Genomic DNA, 27,602 nt, shown 5'->3' with positions numbered 1-27,602 from the left:
CACTGCACCCAGCCGAAAGCCCTTGATTTGTAAATGAGAAATGTGAAACTCAGAGAATGAAGTGCTAATACAAGTGTGACAGTGTTCCAGTAAATGAACAGTTGAGGTCACATCTCTATCTTGCAGTACAGTTTTATTAACTTTACTAATGAAAGAGAATAGTTACAGAGGAAAGCAATGAGTCTCAGGAAGCAGTGTTGAATCGTTTAGATTCATTACTTAGCAGAAAGCAGAGGTCTATATTATACATTATTTCACATAATGCATTATTTGGAAACTTATTTTTTGGATTATTATAATAGTAATGCTTTTCATTAGAGAAGGTTCTTTTCTTCAAACACCAGAAGTCAACTCTGGGCATAAAAAGCAGCAAATAAATTTGTTTGAATTGTATTGGATAGCCATTAAATTGATGAGGGTGTTTACAAATCAGGTTTAGGGAGAAGTAGGAAACAATGGAATTTAGACAGCTAGAAAGCATATCAAGTACTTGTCACTAGAACAATGTAGCTAGAACCCTTTTGATTTATGCCACTGGATTCTGTCTGTCATATCTGCAGAACCCACCACCACTATACTTGGGTCTTGAAATAATTGCCGCTGCTGTGGAAAATTTCTCAACTGTTCCTACATCTTTCCATCGTTTGAGCATATCATTTACGTGTCTATGTCATTGATGAAATTTCTAATGAAAGGATGTAGAAAGAAAGTATTTGGTGCCTGTATTAGTCCATTTTCACACTGCTATAAAGAAATACTCAAGACTGGGTAATTTATAAAAGAGAGAGATTTAATCGACTCACAGTTACACAAAGCTAAGGAGGCCTCAGGAAACTTACAATATCGGTGGAAGGAGAAATAAACATGCCCTTTTTCACAAGTCTACAGGAGAGAGAATTGCAGAACAAAGGGGAAAGAGCCCCTTATAAAGTCATCAGATCTCATGACAACTCATTATCATGAGAAGAGCATGGGTGACTAGTCCCCAGGATCCAGTCACCTCCTATGAGGTCCCTCCCCCAAAATGGGGATTACAGTTCGGATTATAATTCAAGATGAGATTTGGGTGAGGACACAGAGCCAGACCATATTATTCCACTCCTGACCCCTCACACATCTTGTCCTTTTCACATTTCAAAGCACAATTGTACCTTCCTTACAGTCCCTCAAAAATCTTAATTCTTCCCAGAATTAACTCAAAAGTCGAAGTCCAAAGTCTCATCTGAGACAAGGCAAGTCACTTCCACCTAGAAGCCTGTAAAATCAAAAGCAAGTTAGTTCTTTCATAGATACAATGGGGATAGAGTCATTGGATAAATGCTCTCTGAAATGGGAATAGTTTTGAATAAGCATCAATCTTAGAATTCTTCTCCAATGGGAGAAATTGGCCAAAACAAAATGCAGGTCCAAAATCTAGCGGGACAGTCATTAAATCTTAAAGCTCCAAAATAATCTCCTTTGACTCCGTGTCTCACATGCAGGGCACGCTGATGCAAAGGGTGGGCTCCCGTGGCCTAGGGCAGCTCCACCCCTGTGGCTTTTTAGGATACAAGTACCTGCTCTGACTGCTTTCACAGCTGGCATTGAGTGTCTTCAGCTTTTCTGTTGCACAGTGCAAGCTGTTGGTGGATCTACCATTCTGGTTTCTGGAAGATGGTGGCTCTCATCTCACAGCTTCACTAGGCAGTGCCCCAGTGGCAACTCTATTTCGGGGGTCCGACCTCACATTTCCCTTCTGCACTGCTCTAACAGAGTTTCTCTATGAGGGCTCCACCCCTGCAACAAACTACTGCTAGACATCCAGGTGTTTCTATACATCCTCTGAAATCTAGGTGGAGATTCCCAAACCTCAATTCTTCACTTCTGTGCACCCGCAAGCCCAACACCAGGTAGAAGCCACTTGATGCTTCCAAGAACTTGATAGAAGGCTTGGTGCTTGCACCCTCTGAAACAACAAGCTGAGCTGTACCGTGGTCTCTTTTACCCATGGCTGAGACGCAGGGTACCAACTCTTCAGACTGCACAAAGCAGCAAGGCACTGGGCCTGGCCCAGGAAACCATTTTTTTCCCTCCTAGGACTCTGGGCCTTTGATGGGAGGGGATGACATGAAGGTCTCTGACATGCCCTGGAGACATTTTCTCCATTGTCTTGGTGAATTACATTTGGCTCCTTGTTACTTATGCAAATTTCACAAGCTGGCTTGAATTTCTTTCCATAAAATTAGTTTTTCTTTTCTATCACACGATCAGGCTGCAAATTTTCCAAACTTTTATGCTCTGCTTCGCTTTTAAACATAAGTTCCAATGCCAGACCATCTCTCTCAAGTTCAAAGTTCCACAGATCTCTAGTACATGGACAAAATGGCACCAGTCTCTTTGCTGAAACATAGCAAGAGTGACCTTTTCTCCAGTTTCTAAAAAATTCCTCATGTCTATCTGAGACTGCCTTAGCCTGGACTTCGTTGTCCACATCATTATCCATTATCAGTATTTGGGTCAAAACCATTCAACAAGTGTCTAGGAAGTTCCAAATTTTCCCACATCTTCCTATTTTCTTCTGAGTCCTCCAAACTGTTCCTACTTCTTCCTGTTAATCTAGTTCCAAAGTCACTTCCACATTTTTGGGTATCTTTATAGCAGCACCCCACTCTACTGGTAAAATGTATTGTATTAGTTTATTTTCATGCTGCTATAAAGAAATACCCAAGCCTGGGTAATTTATAAAGCAAAGAGGTTTAATTGACTCACAGTTCCACATGGCTGGGGAGCCCTCAGGAAACTTATAATCATGGCAAATGGGAAGCAAACATGTTCTTCTTCACAAGGCAACAGGAGAGAGAAGTGCAGAGTGAAGGGAGAAGAGCCCCTTATAAAACCGTCAGATCTTGTGATAACTTACTCACTATCAAGAGAACAACATGGGGGAACAGCCCCCATGATCCAGTCACCTCCCATGAGGTCCCTTTCCCAAAATGTGGATTACAATTCAGATTACAATTCAAGATGAGAGTTAGGTGGGGACACAGAGCCAGACAGTATCAGTGCCTAAGTGACTAGTGGTGAAAGTTAGGGCTCGGTTTATCAAAATTCACATATTGGAATGTTCCATGAAAGCAGAAGGGTCTTTGAACACTGCTCAGTCATTAAATGGAAAATGCCTACCACACATTTCTATTGTATTGGTCTCAATCACTGGTTTATTTTCTTATTATTTGCCTTTCAATTTTTTCTAACCTATGCAGAGACAGATTTCTTGCAGTAATGCAGAAAAATTTTATATTTGAAGTTATGTCCTCTTATTATACAGTAAATAAAATTATCTCCATAAGCACTGTAGTGATGTTTACATTTGTTCTTTTATTCCATAGCACAGTATATATCTATCTCTTTTCATAATTGTCATAATTGAGATTCACAAACATATAAAGCATATGTAGATCAAAATGCATTTATATATTTTTGGAATGACTCACAATCAGTATTGTAAAGAAAACACTCATTTTACATATCTGTAATGCATTACAAAAGCCACTTTCTTCACCTTGTACTCATAAATTATGCTTTGTTAAACAACTTAGCATGACGGGCAAAGATGTTAATTTTATTTGAAAATCACACCAAATGGTGTGAAAGTATTAAAATAACAACACCTTCTATGTCTTCAACAACTTGGCCTCTAAGAAGAAAAGCTAGATAAAGTTTCCTTTTTTTTTGAAATTCATGATTTGAAAATTAAGAACCTCTTGGGAAATAAAAAGTTTAACATAAATTTATTCGAATACTTTATTACAAATGTTGGAAAGAATATTAAATACAGTTATTCTAGTCACAAATTTTAATAAATGAGGAGAGTGAGACTGAAAATAATGAGATGGTTCACATAAATTCATATAGTAAGTAAATTATCAAAAAATAAAACCTGTGATTTCTGACTCTCTTTCCAATGCTCTTGCCATTTTGGAGCTAGAATAGTATTGCTCTCTCATGTTTTAGGAGAGTTTTGAAGTTGTTTTGATTTAAACCAGAGGGAAGGATACCTTTGCTTTCAGAAAACATTCGAAAACATAAATTCTATATTTGTCAAATGATAAAAACGAAATTCCAATTATTCTAATCCCACACAATTGTTGCACAATGGTGAAGTAAGCACTATTACTAACCCTCATTTAAGGAGAGAAATACTCAGAGAAAAATGCCCTGCTCTTGAGTTTCATGTGACTTTTTTCCTTTGTGACCAAATCTGTGCAGCATCTTTCCTCAACTGTGTAAGAGAATCATGCTGTAACCGATTATTTGTATTCAGTATTATAAGTTAATTATACTGTCATGTCAATTTGTTATTTATTCAGATCTACATTTCAGTTTGTGCTGATTTGCAGGGATGAATTGCATGCAATGAGAAAGTGATTTATTTAGTACTTTTTACTAAATGAAATAGCCATATTCTTGAATCAATGTAATCTTCCTAAACATATACTCAAGCATGCATATATAATACTACAGCAAAACTTGATGCAAAATTTATATTCTTTAAATAAGCTTATAATTTCAGTCATTCTTTTTATTTTATTGTATTTTTTGAGACGGAATTTCATTCTTGTTGCCCAGGCTGGAGTACAATGGCATGATCTCTGCTCACTGCAACACCCACCTCCTGGGGTTCAAGCGATCCTCCTGCCTCAGCCTCTCGAGTAGCTGGGATTACAGGTGTGCACCACCATGCCCACCTAGTTTTGTATTTTTAGTAGTGACGGGATTTCACCATGTTGGCCAGGCTGGCCTCAAACTCCTGACCTCAAGTGATCTGCCTGCCTCAGCCTTCCAAAGTGCTTGGATTACAGTCTTGAGCTACCGCACCCAGCCCAAATTTCAGTCATTCTTGTCTCTCCCATATCCTGTCATTAGTTTTTCAGAAATGTTTTTCATGTTTTACTTTGTTGCCCAATCACAGTATAACCTACACCCATGTCTTCAACGTGTTTTTTTTCTTTTCTTTTCTGTTTTTTTTTTTTTTTGAGACGGAGTCCCACTCTGTCTCCCAGGCTGGAGTGCAGTGGCACGATCTCAGATCTCGGCTCACTGCAAGCTCCACCTCCTGGGTTCACGCCATTTTCCTGCCTCAGCCTCCTGAGTAGTTGGGACTACAGGTGACCGCCACCAGGCCTGGCTAATTTTTTTTTTTTTTTTGTATTTTTACTAGAGACGGATTTCACTGTACTAGCCAGGATGGTCTTCATCTCCTGGCCTCGTGATCTGCCCGCCTCGACCTCCCAAAGTGCTGGGATTACAGGCGTGAGCCACCCCACCCAGCCTTCAACTTTTTTTTATTTTAAAAATCGAAACATTTTTCCTCTGTTTACTTACTGCTATTTTTTTTCTTTCTTTAATCCTGTCTTTAGATAATTGCTAGAATTATGTGTACTAGAAATCAAGCCTAGTAATGTAATTCCCAAACTTGAAAATCTGCCTTGTCTGTGTATGAAGTCCATACCCCAGGTAGATAGGCAGGACCTATCAAAATGTACACAATCTATAATTCAGCCAATTGACATTGTCACTCACACTCAACTCTGCCAATCTGTTCCCCAAACCTGGAGTGATTTTAAGTTGCATTCATTTTTTTTTCAGCCACCTTTTTCTTTGATCTTTTATTTTCTTCCATTTTACTTACTGAGCACTTTAAGTAACTATTTGATTGCTGTTATGGTCTGTGACAATTTTTCAGACCTTGGGATATTTTGTCAAAGTTTGATGAGTCTTAAACAGTAGGTAATTAATGTGTAGTATATATAACAAATTTGTATTATATCTAACAAAAACAAGAATTATACATATATTTGTAATTGAGAATTAATGGTACAAACAGGAAGGTTCATGTAAAAATGCATGTAGACATATAGGTATATAAGTTTGTGGATGTGTCCTAAAGATTTTGCATATGTTCTTTGCCTATCAGTATCACATTGCAAAATAGTATCATTTGTATTCAGAGCAAATAGTTTAAAAAACCGTGTTTTGTAACACATATAATTTTCTCTTTCCATTAGGTTGAAAATGGTTGCTTGTGTTCCACTACTGTGAAGAGTTGGAATCAGACAACTACAGCTTTGATTTTCCAAGTGGTTCAGAATGTAAATATGATCTGACCTTTCCCTGATGGACAGTTAAATCATGGACACGCTAAACAATTTACTTTGGACTGTCCTTCCTAAAGATGCTCTGGCTTCTCTCTTGAATGCTGACTAAGCATTTGTAGCTGACAAGGAAAGGAAGGAAAACTGTGAACTGGAAAGTTATCTTACAATGAAAATTACGAGCACATCTTGCATCTGTCCAGTCCTAGTGTGTCTCTGTTTTGTGCAGAGGTGTTATGGAACTGCTCACCACAGCTCCATCAAGGTGATGAGAAACCAAACCAAACACATTGAAGGTGAAACCGAAGTCCATCATCGTCCCAAAAGGGGATGGGTATGGAATCAGTTCTTTGTTTTAGAAGAACATATGGGACCAGATCCTCAGTATGTTGGAAAGGTAAATTTTTGTTTATTTTGCTGTTTTTTCTATCCTGAGAAATTGTGGGGTAAGATGAGCTCATGTTGGAGAAATATTTGAAGAGATAGACAAATGAAGCAAATTATGCTGTAGAGCGAATTATGCTATAGAAACTACTACTTATACTAGAGAGCTCAAAATAATAATTGTAAAAAGAAAACATTATTCATCATATTATACCTCTCTAAACATTGGCCCATACATACAAGACTGCATATTCATAACAAGCATATTACTTTTTCTGTTCTTTCTTGTAAATTGGAAAGACTTAATGGAACACACAATTAAGTAAATAATTTTTTCTTATTACCTTGAAGGTATATTGGAATTCACATATCACTTATTGGCACACTGATATTTACTGCTATTTTCATATATTGCTCCTGCACATGTGGCTAAAAAGAAGACACTCTATCATGAAAACATCACACGTATTTTCTAATATCATAATTAAATATTAGAAAATATCTAATATTCTCTATTAATTTTTAGAGATGTACTCTTAAGTTAGCCTTTAAAATCATATGAATATTTTTCCAACCCCAAAGTTAATTTTTATAAAAACATTGAAATCTTTTAATATAGATTAAGTATGCACTGGATATACAGGCTTTGAAAAAAATCACAATAGAATGAAGTTAACAAAATGATCAGTAATTTCAGGTCAAGTTCCCTTTCTCTCAAAAATGCAGACAAGAAAACTCAATGGCTGATCAAACTGTTCAGGAAATTTTGTGGTCAGTAACATGGGAGAGTTTAAGCATGTATCATCTAGGCTCTAGGATTGAGAACGAAGTGGGAATTGGAGAGGCCTTCTTCTGATTAATTACTGGTCTTTGGAAGTAGCCACACTTCTGTTTGTTCAGAACCTATGGGAGAAACAGCAAGCACAGCAGTAGAATATCCGTGACTGCAGGCTCAGTGGCTTCTATCCCCCTGATTGATGATTTATTCTCACTTTAGCACTGTTAGTACTAAAAAAAATAGTATTCCATCTAAGCCGTGGTGCTTCCCTAATGTGTAGGCAGTACAGGATCACAAGCCATCTGTTCCACCCCTTGTCCAACAGGGACTGGGTTACAGCTGCATTTTCTATACAAGGCAGGAGCTGTGGAGTCAGAATATAGAAAATAAAAAAAGATCTAAAACAATTGTATCATATTCTCATATGCATATTAAAATGAGACAGAAGAATTGTCTTCATTGTATGCTTTTTTCCCTACCAAGTATTTCATAAAATAAATTTTTAAAAATGTAATAACATCAAAGCATAATATATTAGATTAGTAGAAATTTATCTGGGTTATGAACTTCAAAATCCTTTTTTTTAAAAAAAAATTATACCTTTAAGTTCTGAGACACATGTGCAGAACATGCAGGTTTGTTACGTAGGTATACACGTGCCATGGTGGTTTGCTGCACCCATCAACCCGTCATCTACATTAGGTATTTCTCCTAATGCTATTCCTCCCCTAGCCCCTGACCCCAGACAGGCCCTGGTGTGTGTTTTTTCCCACTCTGTGTCCATGTGTTCTCATTGTTCAACCCCCACTTACGAGTGAGAACATGTGGTGTTTGGTTTTCTGTGTCTGTGTTAGTTTGCTGCGAATGATGGTTTCCAGCTTCATCCATGTCCTTGCAAAGGACATGAACTCATCCTTTTTTATGGCTGCATAGTATTCCCTGGTATAAATGTGTCACATTTTTTTATCCAGTTTATCATTGATGGGCATTTGGGATGGTTCCAAGTCTTTGCTATTGTGAACAGTGCTACAATAAACATAGGTGTGCAAGTGTCTTTATAGTAGAATGATTTATAATCCTTTGGGTATATACCCAGTAATGGGATTGCTGGGTTAAATGGTATTTCTGGTTCTAGATCCTTGAGGAATCGCCTTACACCTTATACAAAAATTAACTCAAGATGGATTAAAGACTTAAACCTAAGACCTATAACCATAAAAAACTCTGGAAGAACTCCTATGCAATAACATTCAGGATGTAGGCATGGGCAAAGACTTCATGACTAGAACACCAAAAGCAATGGCAATAAAAGCCAAAATTGATAAATGAAATCTAATTAAACTAAAGAGCCTCTGCACAGCAAAAGAAGCTATCATCAGCGTGAACAGGCAACCTACAGAATGGGAGAAAATGTTTGCCATCTATCCATCTGACAAAGGGTTAATATCCAGAATCTACAAAGAACTTAAACAAATTTGCCAGAAAAAAACAAACACGCCCTTCAAAAAGTAGGCAAAGGATATGAACAGACAGTTCTCAAAAGAAGAAATTTATGCAGCCAACAAACATGTGAAGAAACGCACATCATCACTGGACATTAGAGAAATGCAAATAAAAAACAGTGAAATACCATCTAACACCAGGTAGAATGGCAGTCATTAAAAAGTCAGGAAACAACAGATGCTGGAGAGGATGTGGAGAAATAGGAACACTTTTCCACTGTTGGTGGGAGTGTAAATTAGTTCGATCAAAATCCTTTTTCTATATCCTTTCCATCCTTGAAATTAGCACAAGAAAAAATCATTAAAATTGCCCTTTTTGGAATAAACCAAGAGGAAAACTATTTTATTATTAAAAATATTTTATGATGCATATTTCTTAAAATTTTAATCTAACTAAGAAACAGAAACAAAACTTTCTGGAAAAGGGAGGGAAATTCAGACAACTTGTTTTTCAGGCTCGCATAGTTTTAGTAAAAGATGAAGCCTCAATAGGAAGATCAGTTCTAAACAATCTTTCTGGAATTGAATGAACATATGGTGCCAATGAACATATGGTTCAGAGCTCCTCACATATCAGGAGGCGATGGAGGTTTGTGATGCTGTTCAGGTTTGTGGAGGTTCTGTGAAACTGTTGTCTATTCTGTTTGTAGTATGGATGGACAAATGCACAGGTATAAAAGGTCAAACATGAAAGTGTGTCCTCTTATTCCTCATCTGACCCAGGGACACCTCACTCATAGTCTGTCTACTTTATTCTAATTTGCCTTTATGGGCAATTCTAACTTAATTGTACAGATTTTTTTTCTCCCACACACCCCCTGTAACATAAATGCTTAACTAAAAATTAAAAACTAAAAACTGCAAAGCTCAGCAATTACTATATGCTTAAAATAATTCCCTTCTGTGCCATTATTTTAACTTGGACTTAGAAAATTAATTTAACCTCACATTTATAAATGCATTCATAGTGAATCAATTATTTTCATAGTACTCTTTTTTTTCTTTATTTCTTCTAAGAAAAAACAAAGAAACAAACAAATGAAAAAATGGGATACATGTGCAGAACGTGCAGGGTTGTGCCATGGTGGTTTGCTGCACCTATTGACCTGTCTTCTAAGTTCCCTCCCCTCACCCCCACCCCCCAACAGGCCCTGGTGTGTGTTTTTTCCCCTCTCTGTGTCCATCTGTTCTCAGTGTTCAACTCCCCCTTATGAGTGAGAACATGTGGTATTTGGTTTTCTGTTCCTGTGTTAGTTTGCTGAGGATGATGGCTTTCAGCTTCATCCATGTCCCTGCAAAGGACATGATCTCATTCCTTTTTATGGCTGCATACTATTCCATGGTGTATATGTACCACATTTTCTTAATTTAGCCTATTATTGATAGGCATTTCGGTTGGTTCCATGTCTTTGCTATTTTAAATAGTGCTGCAATTAACATACATGTGCATGTGTCTTTATAGTAGAATGATTTATAGTCCTTTGGGTATATATCCAGTAATGAGATTGCTGGGTCAACTGGTATTTCTAATTCTAGATCCTTGAGGAATTCCCACACTGTTTTCCACAATGGTTGAACCAATTTACATTCCCTTCAACAGTGTAAACATGTTCCTGTTTCTCTAGGGCCTTGCCAGCATCTACTGCAATCAAATTAGAACTCAGAATTAAAAAACTCACTCAAAATCATGCAATTTCAATTTCATGCAACCTGCTCCTGAATGACTCCTGTGTAAATAATGAAATTAAGGCAGAAATCAAGAAGTTATTTGAAACCAATGAGACCCATGAGACAACACACCAGAATCTCTGGGACACAACTAAAGCAGTGTTAAGAGGGAAATTTATAGCACTAAATGCACATATCAGAAAGCTAGAAAGATCTCAAATCGACACCCTAAGATCACAATTTAAAGAACTAAAGAGGCAAAAACAAACTAATCCAGAAGCTAGCAGAAGACAAGAAATAACTAAGATCAGAGAAGAACTGAAGGAGATAGGGGCATGAAAACCCTCCAAAAAAAAATCAATGAATCCAGGAGCTGTTTTTTTTTTTTTGAAAAAATTAACAAAATAAATAGACTGTTAGCTAGACTAATAAAGAAGAGAGAGAAGAATCAAATGGATATAATAAAAAATGATAAAGGAGATATCACCACTGTCCCCACAAAAATACAAACTACCATCAGAGAATACTATAAACACCTCCCTGCAAGTAAACTAGAAAATCTAAAAGAAATGGATAAATTCCTGGATGTATACACCCTACTAAGACTAAGCCAGGAATAAGTTAAGTCCCTGAATAGACCAAAAACAAGCTCTGAAATTAAGTCAGTAACTAATAGCCTACTAATCAAAAAAAAAAAAAAAAATCCCAGGACCAGATAGATTCACAGCTGAATTCTACCAGAAATACAAAAAGGAGCTGGTACCATTCTTTCTGAAACTATTCCAAACAATTGAAAAGGAGGGACTCCTCCCTAACTCATTTTATGAAGCCAGCATCATCCTGATACCAAAACCAGGAAGAGACACAACAACAACAAAAAAATCTTCAGGCCAATATCCCTGATGAACACCAATGAGAAAATCCTCAGTAAAATACCGACAAACTGAATCCAGCAGCACATCAAAAAACTTACTCACCCAGATCAAGTTAGCTTCATCCCTGGGATGCAAGGCTGGTTCAACATATGCAAATCAATAAATGTAATCCATCACATAAACAGAACCAAAGACATGATTATCTCAATAGATGGAGAAAAGGCCTTTGATAAAATTTTAACATCTGTTCATGTTAAAAACTCTCAATAAACTAGGTATTGATGGAACATATATCAAAATAATAAGAGCTATTCATGACAAACCCACATCCAATATCATATTGAATGAGCAAAAGCTGGAAGTATTTCCTTTGAAAACTAATATAAGACAACGATGCCCTCTCTCACCACTCCTATTCAAAATAGTATTGGAAGTTCTGGCCAGGGCAATCAGGAAAGAGAAAGAAATAAAGGGTATTCAAATAGGAAGAGTGGAATTGAAGTTGTCTCTGTTTGCAGATGACATGATTTTACATTTAGAAAACCCCATAATGTAAGCCCAAAATCTCCTTAAGCTGGTAAGCAACTTCGGCAAACTCTCAGGATACAAAATCAATGTGCAAAAATCACAAGCATTCCTTTACACCAACAATAGGCAAGGAGAGAGCCATGAATGAACTCCCATTCACGATTGCTACAAAGGGAATAAAATACCTAGGAATACAGCTAACGAGGGATGTGAAGGACCTCTTCAAGGAGAACCACAAACCGCTGCTCAAGAAAATAAGAGAGGACACAAACACATGAAAAAACATTCCATCCTCATGGATAGGAAGAATCAATATCATGAAAATCACCATATTGCCCAAAGTAATTTATAGATTCAATGCTATTCCCATCAAACTACCATTGACATTCTTCACAAAATTAGAAAAAAAAATTTTAAATTGCATATGGAATCAAAGAAGACCCTGTATAGCCAAGAGAATCCTAAGCAAAAAGAACAAAGCTAGAGGCATCACATTACCTGACTTCAAAGTATACTACAAACCTATAGTAACCAAAACAGCAGGGTGCTGGTACCAAAACATATAGAGCAATGGAGCAGAACAGAGACCTCAGAAATAACACCACACATCTGCAACCATCTGATCTTCGACAAACCTGACAAAAACAAGCAATAGGGAAAAGATCTCCTATTCAGTAAATGATGCTGGGAAAACTGGCCAGACATATGCAGGAAACTGAAACCGGACCCCTTCCTTACACCTTATACAAACATTAACTCAAGATGGACTAAAGACTTAAATATAAAACCCTGAACCATAAAAATCTTAGAAGAAAACCTAAGCAATAGCATACAGGACATAGGCATGTGCTAAGACGTCATGACAAAAACACCAAAAGAAATTTCATAGCACTCTTGTATAAAAAATAGAATTATTGTGATCACCGTGAACGTGAGAAGGGATAACTCCAAAAAGCTGAAAAGTACCTTTTCTATTCCTCCCTGTCACAGAAATGCCAGCAAACATTTTGCCAACAGACATAAAATAATACTCATAAAATGCAGTTCTGGTATTAAAAGAATGTTTTTTAATAGATGAATTAGGTAAGATTGTTCCAAATTATCTTTGAACTCGATTGAAATTTTTGTATCTATAGTTATATTTTACATTATAAAATAATATTAAGTAGACTTGAAAAAATTTCTACCTTTATTTTAGATTCAAAGGGCACATGTGCATTTTTGTTACATGTGTATATTGTGTGATGCTGAGGTTTGGTGTGTGATCAAACCCATTACCCAGGTAGTAAGCACAGTAATCAATAGGTAGTTTTTCAACCCTTCCTCCCCTTTCTACTTCACCCCCGCTTGTAGTCCCCTGTCTAATGTTCATATCTTTATATCCATGAATACCTTGTGTTCAGCTCCCACTTACAAGTGAGAATACGTATTTGAATTTCTGTTTCTGTGTTAGCTCACTTGGGATAATGGCTTCCAGTTGTATCCACATTGCTGCAAAGGACATGATTTTGTTCTTTTTTATGGCTGTGTAGTATTTCATGATGCATATGTATCACATTTTCTTTATTTAATCTACCATTGAGGGACACCTAAGTTATTGAATACATGTCTTTGCTACTGTGAATAGTGCTGCAAATATGGGTGTATTTGTCTTTTTGTTAGAACAATTTATTTTGAGGGAGGGGGTATATATCCATTAGTGGGTTGGATGGTTTGAACAGTAGTTCTATTTCTAGTTCTTTGAGAAATCTCTAGCCTGCTTTCCACAGTGGATGAACTAATTTACATTCCCACCAAGAGTGTATGTGTTCCCTTTTCTCCACAATCCTGCTAGCATCTATTATTTTTTAACTTTTTAATGATAGCCATTCTGACTAGTGTGAGAAGGTATCTTATTGTGGTTTTGATTTGCATTTCTCTGATAATTAGTGGTGATAAATATTTTTAACATGCTTGTTGGCTGTTTGTATGTCTTCTTTTGAGAAGTGTCTGTTTATGTCCCATTTTTAATGGGGTTGTTTTTTGCTTTTTCTTTTATGTTCCTTACAGATTCTAGATATTATACCTTTGTGGGATGCAGTTTGCAAAAATTTTCTTCCATTCTGTAGTTTATCTCTTTACTCTGTTGATAGTTTCTTTTGTTGTGCAGAAGCTCTTTAGTATGACTAGATGTTACTTGTCAATTTTTGTTTTGTTTTGTGATTGCTTTTCAGTACTTAGCCATAAATTATTTGCCAAGGCTTATGTCAAGAAAGACATGTCTATGGTTTTCTTCTAGGATTTGTGTAGTTTGAGGTCTTGCATTTAATTCTTTACTTCATCTTGAGGCAGTTTTCATATATGAGAAGAGATAGGGGTTCAGTTTTCTTCTTGTGCATATAGATTGCAAAGTATCCCAGCACCATTTATTAATAGGGAATCCTTTCCCCATTGATTGTTTTTGTTGACTTTGTCAAAGATCAGATGGTTATGAGTGTGTGGCTCTATTTTTGTCTTTTGCATTCTGTTCCATTAGCCTATGTTTCTGTTGTTGTACCATTACCATGCTGTTTTAGTTACCGTGGCCTTATAGTATAGCATAGAATGAAGTCGAGTAATGTGATGCCTTGGGCTTTGCTCTTTTTGCTAAGAATTGCTTTGGCTATTTGGGCCTTTTTTGTTGTTATTGTTCCACATACATTGTCTAGTAGTTTTTTTCTAATTCTGTGAAAAATAACATTGGTGACTTGAAACAATTTATGTTAAATCTGTAGATTGGGAGTAGTATGGCCACTTTATGATAATAATTCTTTAAATCCATGAACATGAAACGTTTTCCCATTTATTTTGCATCATATCTGATTTCTTTCAGCAGTGTTTTGTAGTTATCCTTGTAGAGGTCATTCACTCATTCATTAGATGTTTCTCTATGCTTTTCATTATTATTTTTTTTTTTTTTGAGACGGAGTTTCGCTCTGTCGCCCAGGCTGGAGTGCAGTGGCATGATCTCGGCTCACTGCAAGCTCCGCCTCCCAGGTTCACGCCATTCTCCTGCCTCAGCCTCCCGCGTAGCTGGGACTACAGGTGCCTGCCACCACACCCGGCTAATTTTTGTATTTTTAGTAGAGACGGGGTTTCACCGTGTTAGTCAGGATGGTCTCGATCTCCTGACCTTGTGATCCGCCCATCTCGGCCTCCCAAAGTGCTGGGATTAAAGGCGTGAGCCACCGCGCCCAGCCGCTTTTCATTATTTTTATTGCAGCCGTTGCAAATGGGATTTTTTTTGTTGTTTTGATTTTCAGCTTGAACATTATTGGTGTCCAGAAATACTACTGCTTTTTGTACACTGATTGTGTATCTCAAAACTTAACTGAAGCCATTCATCAATGATAGGTACTTTTTGGTAGAATCTTTAGATTTTCTAGGTATACAATCATATGATTATTGAAGAGAGATGGTTTGACTTCTTTTCCTATTTGGATGCCTTTTATTTCTTTCTCTTGCCTGATTTTTCTGCTAGGACTTAGACAGTACTATATTGAATAGCAGTGGTGAGAGTGGGTAGCCCTGTCTTGTTCCAGGTTAAAAGCTTACTGAACAGCTTTTGTCTGCTCAGTAAGACATTGGCTATGGGTTTGTCATAGACGACTCTTTATTATTTTGAGGTGTATTCCATGAAGACATATTTTATGAGTGTTTTTATCATGAGAGATGTTGAATTTTATCAAAAGCTTATCTTGTGTCTATTGCAATAATCATTATCTCTTTTGCTTTGAATTCTGTTCATGTACCGACTCATATTTATTGATTTGTGTATGTTGAACCAATCTTGCATCTTAGGAATAAAGCTTACTTCAGTGTGGTGAGTTAACTTTTTGATGTGGGGCTGGATGAAGTTTGCCAGTATTTTGTAAAGGATTTTTGCATGTAGGTTCATCAGGGCTTTGACCTGTAGTTTTATTTTTTCATTATATCTTTGCTATATGTTCATATCTGGATAATGCTGGCACAGTAGAATGAGCTAGCAAGAAGTGTCTCCTCTTCGATCTTTTGGGATAATTTTTGTAAAATTGGTAGCTCAAAGCTCTTCTTTGTACATCTGCTAGAATTTGGCTGTGAATCCATCTGGCCCACGACTCTTTTTGGTTGATCGGTTTTTAATTACTGACTCAATTTTGGGACTTATTATTGGTCTGTTTGGGATTAAAATTTCTTGGGAGGTTGTATTTCCAGGAATTTATCATTTTCCCTTTGATTTTCTATTTTATTTCCATAAAGCTGTTCGTAATAGTATCTGAGATTCTTTAGCATTTCTGTGGGATCGGTTGTAATGTCGCCTTTGCCATCTCTGCTTGTGCTTCTTTGGATCATCTCTCTTTTTTTCTTTCTTAATCTAGCTAGTGATCTATCAATTTTGTTTATCCTTTCAAAGAAGTAACATTTGGATTTGTTGATTCTTTGTGTAGATTTTGGTTCTTAATTTCATTCAGTCCTGCTCTGATTTTATTTTTTAATTTTTATTTTTATTTTAGGTTTGTTATATAGGTAAATTGTGTGTCACATGGGTTTAGTGTACAGATTATTTCATTACCCAGGTAATAAGCATAGTACCTGATAGGTACTTTTTCAGTCCTCATCCTCCTTTCACACTTCACTCTCACAAAGACTCCAGTATCTGTTGTTCCCTTCTTTGTGTTTATATGTACTTGGAGTTCAGCTACCACTTATAAATGAGAGTATGTAGTATTTGGTTTTCTCTTCCTGCATTAGTTTGTGTCAGGTTATGGCCTCCACCTCTATCCATGTTCCTGAAAAGGATGTGATCTCATACATTTTCAAGGCTGTGTAATATTCCATGGTGTATATGTACCACATTGTCTTTATCCAGGCTACTGTTAATGGGCATTTAGATTGATTTCATAACTTGCTATTGTTAACAGTGCAGTGATAAACATATGTGTGTATGTGGGTTTATGGTAGGATGATTTATATTCCTTTGGGCATATACCCAGTACTTGGATTGCTGGGTGAAATGGTACCTCTTCTTTAAGTTTTTAGAAAAATTGCCACACTGATTTCCACAATGACTAAACTTATTTACATTCCCATCAGCAGTGTATAAGTTCTCCCTTTTCTTCATGACCTTGTCATCATTTTTTATTTCTTGACTTTAGTAATAGCTATTCGGACTGTAGTAAGATGGTATCAAATTGTGTTTTTAATTTGTATTTATCTAACGATTAGTGATGTTGTGTGTTTTTTCATATGCTTGTTGGCTGGGTGTACGTCTTCTTTTGAAAAATGTCTATGTCTTTTGCCCACTTTTTAATGGAGTTATTTGATATTTTTTCTTTCTAGTTTGTTTAATTTTCATATAGATTCTGGATATTAGACCTTTGTGTGATGCATAGTTTTGAAATATTTTCTCCCATTGTATAAGTTGTCTGTTAACTCTGTTGATAGTTTCTTTTGCTGTGCTGAAGCACTTTAGTTTAACTAGGTCCCATTTGTCATTTTTTGTTTAGTTGCAATTGCTTTTGGCAGCTTCATCATAAAATCTTTGCTGGGACCTATGTCCAGAATGATATTTCTTAGGTCATCTTCCAGGGTTTTTATAGCTTTAGATTTTATGTTTAAATCCTTAATTCATTTTAAGTTCATTGTTGTAAATGATGTAAGGAAGGGGTCTAACTCCAACCTTCTTCATGTGGCTATACCATTATCCTAGCACTATTTATTGAATAACGAGCCTTTTCCCCATTGCTTGTTTTTTGTCGACTTTGTCAAAGGTCAGATGACGGTAGGTATGTGGCTTTATTTCTGGCCTCTCTATTCTGTTCCATTGATCTTTTTGTCCATTTTTCTGTACTCGTACCATGTTGTTTTCATTACTATAGCCTTGTAGTATAGTTTGAAGTTGAGTGACATGATGCCTGCATCAAGCTATTCAAGCTCTTTTTTGGTTTCATATGAATTTTCAGATAGCTTTTGCAAATACTGTGAAGAATGAAATTGACAGTTTGATAGCAATAGCATTGAATCTGTAAACTGCTTTGGGCAGTATGGCCATTTAAACAATATTAAGTATTCCTATCCATGAGCATGGAATATTTTTCCATTTGCTTATGTCATCTCTGATTTCTTTGAATATTGTTTTGAAATTCTCATTGTCAATAACTTTCACCTCCCTAATTAGGTGTATTCCTATAAAATTTATTATTTTTGTGACTATTGTGAATGAAATTGCATTATTGTTTTGGCTCTTAGCTTGGACACTGTCCTTGTATATAAGTGCTAGTGATTTTTGTACAATGATTTTTTTATCCTGAGCTTTTGTTTAAGTTGTTTATCAGACCTAGGAGCTTTTAGGCAAAGACTATAGGGTTTTCTAGGTATAGGATTATATCATTTGCAAGCAGAAATAGTTTGACTTCCTCTCTTTCTATTTGGATGGTTTTTATTTCTTTCTTTTGCCTGAATGCTCTGGCTAGGACTTCCAGTACTGTATTGAACAGCAGTGGCGTGAGTGGTCATCTTTGTTTTGGTCTATTTCTGAAGGGGAATACTTCCAGCTTTTGCTCATTCAGTATGTTGATCACTATGGGTTTTTCATAGATGGCTCCTGTTATTTACTTATTAATTATTTTTTTTTTTTGAGACAGAGTCTTACTGTGTCACCTAGGCTAGAGTGCAGCGGCATGGTCTTGGCTCACTGCAAATTCCGTCTCCTGGGTTCAAGTGATTCTTCTGTCTCAGCCTGCTGAGTAACTGGGATTACAGGCACATGCCACCACGCCTGGCTAATTTTTGTATTTTCAGTAGAGACAGGGTTTCACCATGTTGGCCAGGCTGGTCTCAAACTCCTGACCTTAAGTGATCCTCCCGCCTTGGCCTCCCAAAGTACTGCAATTACAGGCATGAGCCACAGCGCCCAGCCGGCTCCTGTTATTTTGAAGTAAGTTCCTTCAGAGCCTAGTTTGTTGAGGTTTCTTTAACATGAAGGGATGTTGTATTTTACTAGAAACCTTTTCTGCATCTATTGAGATGATCATTTGGTTTTGTATTTACTTCTGTTTCTGTGATGAATCACACTTATTGATTTGCAATGTTGAACCAATTTTGCATCCCAGGCATAAAGCCTACTTGATCATGGTGGAGTAGCTTCTTGATGTGCTGCTGGATTTGGTTTGCTAGTATTTTTTGAATATAAAAATTTCTGAATATAAATTTATCAAGAATATTGGCCTGCAGTGTTGTTGTTATTGTTGCTGTTGTTGTTGTGTATCCGACAGATTTTTGTATCAGGATGATGCTGGCCTCTTAGACTGAGTTAGGGAGAAGTCCATCCTCCTCAATTTTTTGAAATAGTTTCTATAGGAATGGTACCAACTCTTCCTTATACATCTTTTCAGTTGTGAGTCTGTGTGGTCATGGAGTTTTTCTGGTTGGTAAGACTCTCAATACTGATTCAATTTCAGATTCCATTATTATTGTATTCAGGGATTCAATTTCTTCCTGGTTCAAATTTAGGAGGTTGCATATTTCCAGGAATTCATTCATTTCTTTTAGGTTGTCTAGTTTGTGTGCATAGAGGTGTTCATAGTAGTTTCTGAGGGTTTTTTTGTATTTCTGTGGGGTCATTGGGAATGTACCCTTTGTAATTTCTAATTGTGTTTATATGGATCTTTTCTCTTTTTTACTTCATTAGTCTAGCTAGAAGTCTATTAATCTAATTTATTCTTTCAAGGAACCATCTTCTGGATATGCTGATGTTTTGTATGGCATGCCCCATATCAGTTTCCTTCAGCTCAGCTCTGTTTTTGGTTATTTCTTATCTTCTGCAAGCTTTGTGGTTGGTTTGCTCTTATTTCAGTGTCAGATTCTTAATTTGATATCTTTCCAACGTTTTGAAGTGGGCACTTAGTACTATAAACTTCTCTCTTAATACTGCTTTAGATGTATCCCAGATATTCTAATATGGTATATCTTTTTTCTCATGAATATCAAACAATTTCTTGATTCTGACTTAATTTCATTGATTACTCAAAAGTCATTCAGGAGTAGCCTGTTTACTTTCCACATCTTTGTATGCTTTTGAGCAATTTTCTTAGTATTGATTTCTATTTTTATTGTGCAATGGTCCAAGAGTATGTTTGGTATGATTTCAGCATTCTTGAATTTGCTTAGGGTTGTATTTTTTTATTGTGTGGGTGATTTTACAGTTTGTGTCATTTGTAGATGAGAAGAATTTACAATCTGTTTTTCAAGGGGGTGGAGAGTTCTGTAGATATTTTTTAAACTCATTTGGTCAAATGTCAAGTTTGGGTCCCAAGTATATTAACAGTTTTTTGTGTTTTTTTTTGCCTTGATAACTTGTCTGATACTGTCAGTGTGGTGTTGAAGTCTTCTGCTATTACTGTGGTGTTATCCAATTCTCTTGTAAATTTCTAAGAACTTGCTCTACGAACTTGGGACCTCCTGTGTTGGTGTATTTATATTTAGGATAGTTAAGTCTGCTTGTTGAACTGAACCCTTTCCCATCATGTAACACTTTCTTTTTGCCTTTTTTGTTCATTGGTTTAAAGTCTGTTTTGTCTGAAATTAGAATAATAACCCTCACTTCTTTTCTGTTTGCCATTTTCTTGGTAGATTTTTCTCCATCCCCTTACTTTGAGACTATGGGTATCATTGCATGTGAGAAGGGTCACTTCTTGACTGCATAGGGTGAGTCTTGTTTCTTCATTCCACTTACCACTCTGTGCCTTTTAACTGGGACATTCAGCCCATTTACATTCGAGGTTATTATTGATATGTGCAGGTTTCATCCTGTCATTTTGTTGTTAGCTGGTTATTATGCAGATTTGATTGTGTAGTTGCTTTATAGTGTCAGTGATCTGTGCACTTAGTGTGTTTTTGTTCTGGCTGGAAATGGTATTTCCCTTCCATCTATGGCACTCCCATGAGGACCTCCTGTTAGGCAAGTCTGGTGGTAATAAATTCTCTTAGCATTTGCTTGTCTGAAAAGAACCTTATTTCTCTTTTGCTTATGAAGCTTAGATTGGCTGGATATGAAATTCTTGGTTGTAATTTCTTTTCTTTAAGAATGCTAAATATATATAGTCCCCCAGTCACTTCTATCCTGTAGGATTTCTGCTGAAAGTTTCACTGTTAGCCTGATGAGTTTCCCTTTGTAGCTGACCTGCCTCTTCTTTCTAGTTGCCTTTAACATTTTTTCTTTCATTTCAAACTTGGAGAATCTGATGACTGTGTCTTAGGAAATGGTCATCTTTATAGTACCTCACAGGGATTCTCTGCCTTTCTTGGATTTGAGTGTTGGCCTCCTTAGCAAGGTTGGGGGAGTTTTTGTGGATAATATCTTCAAATCTGTTTTCCAAGTTGCTTGATTTCTCTTCCTCTCCTTCAGTGAGCCACTGAGTCATAGAGTTGGTCTCTTTACATAATCTCATATTTCTTGAAGGTTTTTTTCATTTTTCTTATATTGCTTTTTCTTTATTTTTCATGCCTGTTACTTCAGAGAACCAGTTTTTGAGCTCTGAGATTATTTCCTCAGCTTGGCCAATTTTGCTGTTAATACTTGAGATTGTATTATGAGATTCTTGGAGTTTTTCAGCTCTGTTAGTTCCATTTGGTTTTTTTCTTAAAATGGCCATTTCATCTTTTATCTCAGTATCATTTTATTATATTCCTTAGATTCCTTGGATTGGGTTTTAACTTTCTCCTGAACGTTGATGATCTTCATTCCTGTCCACGTTCTAAATTGCATTTCTGACATTTCAGCTATTTCGTCCTGGTTAAGAACTCTTGCCGGAAACTACCATGGTCATTTGAAGCAAGAAGACACTCTGGCTTTTTGAGTTGCTAGAGTTCTTGTGCTAGTTTTTTTCTCATCTGTGTTGGCTATTGTTCTTTCAATCTTTGAAGTTGCTGTCCTTTGGATAAGTTTTGTTTGCTTTTATCTTCTTTGATGCCCTTGAGAGTTTGATTATTGTATAAGGTGGGTTCTATTGACAAGCTTTGAATCTAGTTTGCCCCTGGGTCTTGAACGTACTCCTTCCAATTACTGTCTCTGTGTCCATGTTTCTTTTGTTAGGGGTTCTGGTCTATGCAGCCCCCTCAGATAGGAGCAACAGTTGGCAGACAGGCTGTATCCTTGTGGTGTCAGCCCTAATTTGCTGTCCAGTGCTTCCCAGGGAAACACGGGGTTGCACCTGCCTGCAGAGTTCAGGCAGAAGTGGGTCTACTGGGCTGGAAGCTCTAGTGGGTGTAGCCCATCTAGCTTTGAGAGGCGGGAGTGGGTAGAATTACCCATCCTGCTCTCTGTGTGTTTTTGAGGCAACAGGAGGCTGTGTCCCTTGGAAAATACAAGCAGAAATAAGACCAGTGTGCTGGAAGCTCTAGCTGGCATTGCTTGCCTGGCTCCAAGAGGCAGGGGTGGGTTGAGACACCCACCCTGCCATCTAGATGCTTCCTGGGACAACAGGAGTCTGTGCCCACTTGCTGAGTTCACACAGAAGTGGGAATGCTGGACTGGAAACTCTAGCAGGCACTGTCTACCTGGCTACCAGTGGCAGGGGTGTGTGAGGTCACCTGCCCTGCTATCTGGGTGCTTCCTGGGACAATCAGAAGCTGCGCAGTCCAGTTGAGTTCACAAAAAAATAAAACCACCAGGTCAAAAGGTCTAGCAGGTGCTGCCCACCTGGTTACCAGTGCCAGGGATTGGTATGGTTATCTGCCTTTCTGTCCAGGTGCTTTCTGGGACAATAGAAGGTTGTACCCATTGGTTAAATCCATACAGATGCAAGGACTTGCTAGGGCCAGAAGCTCTAGCAAGTTGCCCACTCGGCTACCAGTTGCAGGGTTGGATGGGGTCACCCACCCTGTCATCTGGGTGTTTTCCAAGACAACAGGAGGTTGTGTCCTTTGGCTGAGTTCACACAGAAGTGGGACTGCTGGGCCTGAAGCTGGTGTGAAGCCCCATCCAGCAAGGAGGAGTGAAGCAATCTTACTGCTCACAGGCCCAAAACTGGGGCCTCTACTGGGGATATGGTGCTGGTGCTCATCTGCTTTGGGACCCAAGGCTTGTAAAAGTTTTGCTGGACTCCAAAGTTGCCACTTCAAAATGTCCAGGTGGCTCTCTGCCTGTCTAGAAGCATGGTAGTAGGGAAGGCATGGGGAACTTGAGAGGATTCTCTCGTTTCCAGTCTTGCACAAGTTCCTGTGGTGAATACGAATTCCCTAGGAGCTCTTGATCACTCACCCTTTCCCATACTGGGGAGGTTCTCCTGTCTCCATGGTGAGCCCAGACAGGCTGGTGTCTAGCTCTACTCCTCTCTGCTCTCTGTGTCACTTTGCTGCCTTGATGGGTCCTGACGTGGTTTCTCAGATGATCAGCTTGCAGGGTCAGTATTCACTGGCCTGTTTTGCTCCCCCTCTGTGAGAGAGGAGCACACATGAGCTGCTTCCAGTCTGCCATCTTCTATCCAATTATTGGACCGTGTATATTATTCTACTGTGCCTTAGCATCTACATCAAATGTGAATTCAACACACTGCAGAAACTTTTGATGTTAGCTATTTCTTTACTTCTGTTAGTTTTGGGATTCTTTTATTTTTTATTCTTATTTTTTGTATTTCTATTTCCCCTAGTTGTGATGTTAAGGTTATTAATTAATTTTGTTATTTACTCAAAAGTCATTCAGGAGCAAGTTGTTTAACTTTCATGTAATTGTGTGGTTTTGGGAGATCATCTGGTTTTGATTTCTATTTTCATTCCTCTGTGATCTGAGTGTATGTTTAACACAGTGCTGATATTTTGAATTGATTGACTTGCTTTATGACCAAGCATGTGGTTGATCTTTGTGTTCTGTGTGTAGACCAGAAGAATGTGTATTCTGTGGTTGTTGGGTGAAATATTTTGTAGGTGTCTATTATCTCTAATTGGCTCAGTGTCAAATTTATGTTCAGAATTTCTTTGTTAGTTTTCTGCCTCAATGATCTTGTCCAAAGCTGTCAGTGGGGTGATTAGTCTTCCACTATTTTATTGTGGCTAAGTCTTCTCTTAGGTCTAGAAGTACTTGTTTTATAAATCTTTGTGCTCCAATATTGAACGCATGTATATTTAGGTGAGTTATGTCTCCTTGTTGAATTGTGTTGTGGGAAGTCAGGGACCCCAAACGGAGGGACCGGCTGAAGCCATGGCAGAAGAATGTGGATTGTGAAGATTTCATGGACATTTGTTAGTGTCCCAAATTAATACTTTTATAATTTCTTATGCCTGTCTTTACTGCAATCTCTGAACATAAATTGTGAAGATTTCATGGACATTTATCACTTCCCCAATCAATACCCTTGTGATTTCCTATGCCTGTCTTTACTTTACTCTCTTAATCCCATCATTTTTGTAAACTGAGGAGGATGTATGTCGCCTCAGGACCCTGCGATGATTGTGTTAACTGCACAAATTGTTTTGTTGAGCATGTGTGTTTGAACAATATGAAATCTGGGCACCTTGAAAAAAGAACAGGTTAACAGCAATGTTCAGGGAACAAGAGAGATAACCTTAAACTCTGACCGCCGGTGAGCCGGGTGGAACAGAGCCATATTTCTCTTCTTTCAAAAGCAAATGGGAGAAATGTCACTGAATTCTTTTTCTCAGCAAGGAACATCCCTGAGAAAGAGAATGTGTCCCTGAGGGTGGGCCTCTAAAATGGCCCCCTTGGGTGTGTCCGTCTTTTATGGTCGATCTGTAGGGATGAAATAAACCTCAGTCTCCCATAGCGCTCCCAGGCTTACTAGGATGAGAAAATGCCCGCCTAATAAATTTTTGGTCAGACCAGTTGTCTCCTCTCAAATCCTGTCTCCTGATAAAATGTTATCAATGACAATGCGTGCCCAAAACTTCATTAGCAATTTTAATTTCACCCCGGTCCTGTGGTCCTGTGATCTCGCCCTGCCTCCATTTACCTCGTGATATCTTATTACCTTGTGAAGCACGTCATCTCTGTGACCCACACCCTGTTCATACACTCCCTCCCCTTTAAAAATCACTAATAAAAACTTGCTGGTTTTGTGGCTTGTGGGGCATCACGGAACCTACTGACATGTGATGTCTCCCCCAGACGCCTAGCTTTAAAATTTCTCTCTTTTGTACTCTGTCCCTTTATTTCTCAAACTGGCCAGCACTCAGGGAAAATAGAAAAGAACCTACGTGAAATATCGGGGGTGAATTTCGCCCAATATCTGGCTGAATTTCCCCAGAGAGAATTGAATCTTTTATGATTATGTAATGCCCCTTTTTGTCCTTTCTTATTATTGTTGGTTTAATCTGCTTTGTCTGATTTAAGAATAACAACGCCTCCTCTTGTTTCCATTTACGTGACAGATTTTTCTCTCTCCCTTTACTTTGATCCTATGGGTGTCATTACATGTGAGCTGGATCTTTTGAAGCCGAAAGATGGATGGTCTTGGTTATTCATCCTAATTGCCACTCTGTGTCTTTTAAGTGAGAGTGTTTAGAGCATTTACATTCAAGATTAATTTTGATATTACATTCAAGGTGAAGTTTTGATCCTGTTGTGATGTTGTTAGCTGTTTATATCGTAGTCTCAATTGTATAGTTGCTTTTAAGGGTCTGTCACTAAGTACTTAAGTGTGTCTTTGTGGAAGCAGGTATCATTATTTTGTCTTGATATTTAGAACTCTCTTCAGGGTTTCTTGTAAGGCTGGTCTAGTGGTAGGAAATTCCCATAGCAGTTGCTTGTCAAGAAAAGACTTTTTCTACTTTACTTATGAAGCTTAGTTTGCTGGGATATGAAATTCTTGTTTGGAATTAATTTTCTTTAAGGATGCTGAAAATAGGACCCTGATCTCTTCAGGCTTGTGAGGTTTCTACTGAGAAGTCCACTGTTAGCCTGATGGAGTTCCCTTTGTAAGTGATTTGACACTTTTCTCTAGCTTCCTTTAAGATTTTTTCTTTCACTTTGACCTTGGAAACCCTGATGACTATGGGCCTTGTGGGTAGTCATCTTGTATAGTGTCTCACAGAGATTTTCTAGATTTTATTTTACATTTGCTTGTCTACCTCTCTAGAAAGATTGGGAAAATTTCTGTTAACTATATCCTCAGATATGTTTTCCAAGTTGTTTACTGTCTCTCCATCTCTCAGGAATTGTGGGTTTGTTCTCTTTACATAATCACATGTTTCTCAAAGTTATTGTTCATTTTAAAAATTCTTTTTCCTTTTTTTTTTTGTTTGTTGTTTTTTGGTTAACTGGGTTGATTTGAAGGACCAGTCTCTGAGCTCAAAAATTCTTTTCTAAGCTTGGTCTAGTCTACTGTTATGGCTTCAAACTGTGTTTTGAAATTCCCTGTAGTATCTTTTTCAATGCCAGAAGTTCAAGTATGTTTCTTTCTTCAAATGGCTACATCACTGTTGTACTCTAGGATCATTGTACTGGCTTCTTTGGATTGGGTTTCAACTTTCTCTTGAATCTTGTTGAGCTTCCTTGCCATCCAAACTCTGAATTCTATGTCTGTCACTTCTGTCATCTCAATCTGCTTAGAATCCATTGCTGGGGAGCTAGTGTAATCTTTGTAGGTAAGAGAGTACTCCAAAGATTAAATTAATGGAGTTTTTGTGCCAATGTCTTCTCATCTGAGATGAGTAACGTTTCTTTATTTTTTTGAAGTTTCTGTCATTGCAATGAAGCTTTTTGGTTTTATTTTTTTTTTCCTGTTGTGTGTTTGATTGAGATGAATGTTTTGTATTATGGATTGGTTGTGTTTCTTTGTGCTTTTAGAGTCCAAGGCTCTGTATGAGTTACTTAGTTGTAGCTGGCTTCCTGCCTTGGGTTTCACAGGTGGTCCAGGTAGAGAAATTTATTTTTGTTTGGTGGTACAATTCAGGGTGAGATCCAGTAGATGAGACCCTCACCAACTCCATTCTTGGGCCTTGGGAGAACCCCTTCCAAACACTGGTGCTAGGTCCCCATTTCTTTAGGCTCAAACAGGTCCCTGGCAGGCTGCACTCTCTCCCAGGGGCAACTTGAGTCAAAGGTTAGTCCACCAGGGGACATGCCATTCCCTGGGGACCTTTTGGTCTTCTGAGTTTGGCAGAATCAAAGTGTGTTGTGGGATATGTCTACAAGTTGTCTGTTTATGTGGTGGGCCCAGGGTGGAGGATCCCTAGACAAGGAAGTGGTGCCATTGGTGTGTAGCTGTAGTGGCACCTATGGCCCAGGATATTTTGTCAAACAGATGGCTGTGGGAACTGCCCAGCTGTCACTCCCCTGTTGGTTTCTCCCTCTGTTGTCTACTCCAGGAGCTGGTCTGAACAGCTAGTTTTGTGCCAAACCTTCCGTACCCGGATTGCTAGGTCATTCTAGGTGTTCTGGGCTCTAGGGCTGCCTTAGGGAGAAATTGCAGCTGGCCAACTTGCTGCACTCTTTCTTGTCTGGTTTTGTGGAGAGAGGGATGACCAACTCCCATGCCAGCACACAAACCCATACATCAGACATTGGTTTCAATGTTCTGAGAGCGGGGGCTCATCCCCAACTTGAGCACAAGCCCCAGATCTTACCTCGATACTCCTGGGTGTTTTGCTCAAACCCTGGAGGGTTGGGACTAAGCCCAAAGCTTTGAAAGCTTTGTCCTCTGGGACCCCTGACTCTACTGGGGAGGGGCAAACTGCTCTCAGGCCACTGGAAAAACACTCAGCTGGGGCAATGGAGGCTGTG

At 38.0% G+C, this 27,602-nt stretch overlaps 1 protein-coding gene across 2 annotated transcripts in view; it reads left to right on the top strand.

The window, feature by feature from the left end:
- CDH18 (cadherin 18) overlaps nt 1–27,602 on the top strand; it is a 525,645-nt gene that overhangs the window by 148,666 nt on the left and 349,377 nt on the right. Inside the window, exon 2 of one of the 2 annotated variants that reach the window (XM_054488979.1) lies at nt 6,048–6,531. In XM_054488979.1, the coding sequence (XP_054344954.1) occupies nt 6,304–6,531 (228 nt within the window). In that variant the 5' untranslated portion in view covers nt 6,048–6,303. Of the gene's footprint in view, nt 1–6,047; nt 6,532–27,602 lie in introns of those variants that run through there. The other variant, XM_054488981.1, reaches the window with a different exon arrangement.

The sequence above is a fragment of the Pongo pygmaeus genome, chromosome 4, assembly GCF_028885625.2.
Source record: "Pongo pygmaeus isolate AG05252 chromosome 4, NHGRI_mPonPyg2-v2.0_pri, whole genome shotgun sequence".
Taxonomy (NCBI): domain Eukaryota; kingdom Metazoa; phylum Chordata; class Mammalia; order Primates; family Hominidae; genus Pongo; species Pongo pygmaeus.
Note: the sequence above shows the minus strand (reverse complement) of the source record. Positions and strands in the feature narration are given on the sequence as shown.